The following is a 5,735-nucleotide window of genomic DNA, read 5'->3' on the forward strand; positions in this document are numbered from 1 at the left end:
TATAACACATGCATTCTGAAATGCTTGTGGGGAGGTTATACAAGGTTGTATCAGGCTATTGTTGTCCCCACACTTTCCAGTGCAGTTTCCCCATTGCCACAAAAAATCCTGTTCTTTCTCAAGCAGGTTTCATTGCACAAGAGAGCCCAATCCACTGTAACTGGATAGCCTGAATTTGCAGATATGCACTTGAATCCCACCTGCAAAAAAGTGAGAGTCTGGAAGCCACCTAAGACAATATAATATCAATAAAAAGAATATTTGGAGGCAAATTTCAACTGAGATAGATATATTGTCAGAAATACAAAGGAGTGCCTTTCTGGCATAGCTCCAGACTTTTACAAAGGCAACAATGGCATCTAATGCAAATTGTGAATGCCCTTACAGTTTGCTTTTACATTTCACTGGAGTCAAATAGAAAAGAGAGAAGCAACAAACACTACATTGAACCTGGATGGATATATTAAAGTTACAGACAATCCAGTTCAGCCAAAGTACTTGGAAGCACAAATACCACTTCACATGATATCTTATATGATCCAGAAATTAAACTCTACGTCGGGGGGAAAGTGTTCGCCTTGGAACATGCGATGGAAGCATCTTTTCCTTCTTTGTGTGTGTGTGTGGGGGGGCACATGAGTGTGGATTTGATGCCAAAGTGCCCCCTGGCACATGTACCAAAGATGGTGGCGGTGGGAGCAAGAAGCCATCCACCTATGTCTTCATACATTACAAGGTATTTGACTTTGCTTAGTGCTTAAAACCATATGGCTTGTGGATTGAGCAGAGTGTGTGTGTATGTGCGGGCGCGGTCTGTACTCTCTTAGCCCCCACCTTCCTTAAAATTCAACAGCTTCCCCACCCCACCAGCATTTCAGTTCCTTGATGGAACAGATGACTATGTATGAAGGAGAGAAGGAAGATCATTGAAACATAAGCGTTCATTTTTGACAAAACAAAGATTACATCTGATCACTTTGTGGTAGTAAAAAACCCATCGCTGGGAGGAGGGGTGGGTGATTGGGGCGTTAATTAGAAAATGGAACTGTGAACAAATCTGGGCCAACTGACAGCCACCCAGCACTCTGGGGAGCCACAAATTCATCTGTATTCCGCTACACTCACTTTGCCCCCAAGAAGTCTTCCCTCAAGAATTGTCTTGCCTTCCTTCCCTTGCCGAGATGGGAACAGGTGCATCGCAACCCGCATTCTGAAAGAGGGCGAGAGAGAGGCGCGGGAGGCATGGGCGTAGCCAGGGTTGTTTTTTGGGGGGGCAGGACTTTGTTAAGAGAGGCAGGGGTTTTGTTAAGGGGGCCGAACCAACGTGTTTGATCAGTTAGTTAAGTATTTGTATTGTTTTACTTGATCTAGGGGGGCAGTTGCCTTCCTCTGCCCCCCCCTACGCCCGAGACTGGAAATGTCTTTGCCCCCCCCCCATCTGCTCCTCATCTCCACTCTCTTCTTCCGACAGCCATTACGGCCCCTAAACTCAATCTAAACCCCTTTCCAGCTTCCCTTTAATGTTCCAAGCTACCTGCTGATTTCACACATCCCGTAGCATTTCCCCTCTCTCTCCTCTTCTACATCGCCTGGATTTTATTCCGTGTCTTTCCAACTTTCGTCCAGTGCGCCCTTCCTTGCCTGGAACCGCACTCCCAGTTGGGCGGCGCCCGAGGGGAGAAGCCCCACAAACAAGGAGCTAATCCCCACTTGTCCCCCATTTCTGCACCTCTATAATTAAAAAGCTGCTGTTTTCCTTTCTCACCCACCTAGAAATATACTTTGCCCATTCTGCGCAGACCCCTCAGAATATTTTTTTTCTGGCTCCCTCCTTTGAAAACAAATGGCCCTGGGATCCCAACTCTCGGGAAGTAAGCGTGTCAGGTCACCCACCGGGGGTCCAAACGACCCCTTTCCCTTGTCAGTTGCCGCATCATCCCATCAGATCTCCTCTCCCGTCCAAAAGAAGCGGCAGAGGAGTCCTTCGTTGCAAGTCAGCCGTGATAACTGAAGAGTGCCAGTTATATGGCCTCGACGTGCGCCCGCTCCTTAGCTTCTCTAGAGAAGACCGACTCAGGAGCTGCCTTCAGCCTGAAGAAATTGTCTCCCTGCGTCTTCTCTCCCGCCTTCCAGCCTGCCTTGGGAGCGCGCAGCTATGGGCTTCTGAGTGCTCTCCATCCTTGGATGGACGGCGCCCCCGCCTCGCCCTAGCTGGTCCCGCGGCCCTCCAGCAGCTCGGTCATGAAGGAGATGTAGACGATAGCCAAGCGCAGCGTCTCGATCCTGGAGAGGCGCTTCTCGTAGGCGAAGGTGGGCACCTTCCTGCGCAGCTGGTCGAAGGCTTCGTTGAGGTTGAACATCCTCTTCCTCTCCCGCACGTTGGCCGCCTGGCGCTGGGTGTGCGTGATGAGGCGCTTGCGCTTGGGTCTGCTCAGGAAAGCGGCCCTCCTCAGCCCTCCATCTGGCCCCCGTTCTCTTTCCCCCTCCCCCTCCTCCCCCTCGTCTTCTTCTTCCACCTCGGGGTCTTCCTCACCCATGCGGAGCAGCCCTCCGGAGGCTGTAGAAGACCTTTGGCCAAAGGGAGCGCCGGAGGGGAATGCGTAGAGATCCAAAGGGGCCGCCGCCAGTCGGGGAAGCCCTTCGGTGCTGAGATCGGCTAACAGGTCCAGCATGGATGGGGTCCCCAACCTTCCTTCGTGGTGGTGGTGAGGGGGCCATTCGCTGGAGGTGGAGGATGTGCTGGGACTAGTGGTGGCGGAGGTCATAGTGACTTGAGCCGTCCTCTGACGCTTATAGCCCCGACGGGAAGGCGCTGCTGGTGGTGATGATGCTCGTGGTGGGCATTAATATTTATAACCCCGGAGGATCACCGGATTAAGGGCTTGGAGGAGGCTGGCCAAAGGGGCGAGGCTGATGCGAAGCGACAGGCGAGGCTGTCGGAGACACAGGAGCCTTGCCAGAGGCGAGTTGCCGCCGGGGACGAAGCAGCCCTTGCCCCAGAGATGAGGCCGCCAGTTCCTTCTTGGCAACAGCCCCTCTCAGCCACCTGGGGAGAGACCCTTTTCATCCCCATCTGCAGCCGCGACCAAAGGATTTTCACTCTGGAAAGAGCCGGGGAGGGGTGGCGGAGGGAGGGACACTGGGCCTGTGGTGTGTGTGTGTGGGGGGGGGGGTGTGTGTGTGTGTGTAAACCCAGGGAGGGGGGTGGGGAGAAGAAGCCTTTTCAATGGATGTCACAGACAAGCGCAGGGATGCTTTTAATGATGCCCTGAAGAGCGAACCTGCCTGCCAAGGGTCACGGGGGAATGTTTGCCCCGTATCCCAGCGCAATGGCAGATGAATGGGAAGGCCTCCATTAGCCTAAGTAAGCATAGTTGGGGAGGTGGTGGTGAGGGGAGAGAGGGGGGGAAGAGACCCTCCATTGCATTCCCAGTGGTAACTCTGGGACTCGTTCCTCAAACATCCCACCCCTCTCCTGGCATAAGTGTGCAAATAGCTCTGTGCTCAGCAGGGCTTATAAAGGCTGAGGCGGGGGTGGGAGACACCGGAGAGAGTCTCCAGGGGTCTCCGAACACTTTTTAGGTGCCTCTTAGCAGAAGTCTGGGCTGAGAAATTGAAACATAATAATGACTCATAATAGGGACTGCCCTCCGCTTGTTGGAGGCTATTCTTCAGGGACATCCATATTACTTGTGAGGAAGCATTTTATTTGTTTGTATTGTATTTACACCCCATCTTTCCCCTCCAAGGAGCTCACGGTGGTGGACATGGTTCTGCCCCGCCCCATTTAATCCTGAGCAACAACCTTGTGAGGAAGCTTAGATTGAGAAGGAGTGAAGGGCTGAAGGACACCCAGGGAGGACCTGAACTCTGGTCTCCCAGGTCTTAGTCTGACTGTCTAACCATTACAGCATATTAACTCGACTGCAGGAAATGCTCTAAAAATACACTGGAGGGTTTGATGATTTTTTTGTAGTTTCTCCTTCTTCATTTCGTTTTGCAAATATCTAGCAGTAAGTACCTTACGTGACTCTCCCTCCACACCTAAAATCTTTATAGCACTTATAATAGTCATGGCTTTTCCCAAATAAGCTTGGGAACAGTAATTGCTCCCAATTGTTGTTAGGTGACTCCTCACAGAACTACATTCCCAGCGTCTTTAACAAACTACAGTTCCCAGTATTCTTTGGGGGGGGGATGGAACCATCATGGTTAAAGTGCTATTAAGAGAGCTTTATATGTATGGGGCGGATGTGACCTCTGCGACCAACCCCTCCCGAAACTTGAAATAGCACCCCTGATGAGCTGTGAGCTTTTCATTTCCTATTCCAGAACAAAACCTGGGCTTTATTGCTTTTAGCAGCGGCCGCGGGGTGCTGTGGTTATTAGCAAGCAAATACTAGTTTGTTGCCCTCCTACAGCCCAGTACGTTCCCATGAAACGGGGCATTAGATCTTAAATGCTACACCAGCGAAAGCTTACTTCTCTGTCAGGTGCGCGCTCACCTTCCAATACCACCTGGCTGCTGATGTCTAAACTGGCCTTCTGATTTTTTTCTCCTCAATCCCTTCTTCAGCTGGAATGTCATTGCCTAACTCACCCAAAGGCTATTATTTGTTCCTCCTACTACAGGTACTTTAATTTAAACGAATGTTTTGGCTCTCCTTGAGCCCAGGACGAATGAAGATGACGACAACAACAACAATAATAACAATAACAGCCCTTCGCTTTGGAAGATTTTCTTTCAACTATCCTCAAACAAAGAGCATCGCTTTTGTTTGACTCCAGGTCAGTAAACATTCCCCGCCGAGCACAAAAATCGACCCTGTTTGTTGCAGGCTGGGCAGCAGCTGCCGCGATTAAACCAGCCTTTGCAGCGGGGAAACGAGGGGAGAAAGATTAGTCCTCCTTGACTCCTTTTCAAGGCGAGGCAAACAGATCTGCCCTTCTTCGCTTCCCTTAACGTCTTGAAAATGAACAATCTGGTCCATCTCGGATACAGGCAATCCCTGGAGAATGATATTACAGCTTAGCTCGGAGAGAACATCCTTCTGACGGAGACTGTGGATACAAAGGTCCTGCTAAGTACATTGGACAGCTCCCGGAACTCAGCGTCTTCCAAGGCGGATGCAACAGGTAAACAATATTTGCCTACCGCACACTCGGGTTATCTTGCTCTCCTTCCCCACTGCTTCAAACGATTCCTTAATCATATAGACACAGACACGGTTAGTTTGTCCTTGGGCAACATCTTGTTAAGCTAGGTATAAACATGAATAATTTCATCAGAGAATTTCATCAGTTTACTACAGGATTTCTTTTGTTTGTTTGAGATGGCATTCGAGCTTGATTCTGCTTGTGAGAGTGTTAAGCGTTTCATCAAAAATAAATACATCTTAATGCCATTTATTTTGTATGATTAATTTCTAGTGATCAGTATTTTGACATTTTTGAGTACCATATATTGAGGCAGGATTAGACAGGTATGCAACAGAGTAAAACCAAGGCTTGTTAACAATTGCTGAATAACAATACAGTGGTACCTCAGGTTACAGATGCTTCAGGTAACAGACGCTTCAGGTTACAGACTCCGCTAATCCAGAAATAGTACCTCGGGTTAAGAACTTTGCTTCAGGATGAGAACAGAAATGGTGCGGTGGCAGCGGGAGGCCCCATTAGCTAAAGTGGTACCTCAGGTTAAGAACAGTTTCAGGTTAAGAACGGAACTCCAGAAT

The 5,735-nt window shown here is 49.8% G+C and overlaps 1 protein-coding gene across 1 annotated transcript; it reads right to left on the bottom strand.

Annotated features, from left to right (window-relative positions):
• Nucleotides 1–2,058: 2,058 nt before the first annotated feature.
• Nucleotides 2,059–2,809, bottom strand: FERD3L (Fer3 like bHLH transcription factor). Its single transcript, XM_083468925.1, has one exon. The coding sequence runs from the start codon at nucleotides 2,763–2,765 to the stop codon at nucleotides 2,208–2,210; it is 558 nt and encodes a 185-aa protein (XP_083325051.1). The 5' UTR covers nucleotides 2,766–2,809; the 3' UTR covers nucleotides 2,059–2,207.
• Between the last annotated feature and the right edge of the window lie 2,926 nt (nucleotides 2,810–5,735).

This window comes from Podarcis liolepis (assembly GCF_965112155.1).
Source record: "Podarcis liolepis genome assembly, chromosome: 12".
Lineage (NCBI taxonomy): Eukaryota > Metazoa > Chordata > Lepidosauria > Squamata > Lacertidae > Podarcis > Podarcis liolepis.

Coding starts and splice junctions, on each gene's coding strand:
- FERD3L (XM_083468925.1), bottom strand. CDS start 2,765: ATGACCTCCGCCACCACTAGTCCCAGCACATCCTCCACCTCCAGCGAA.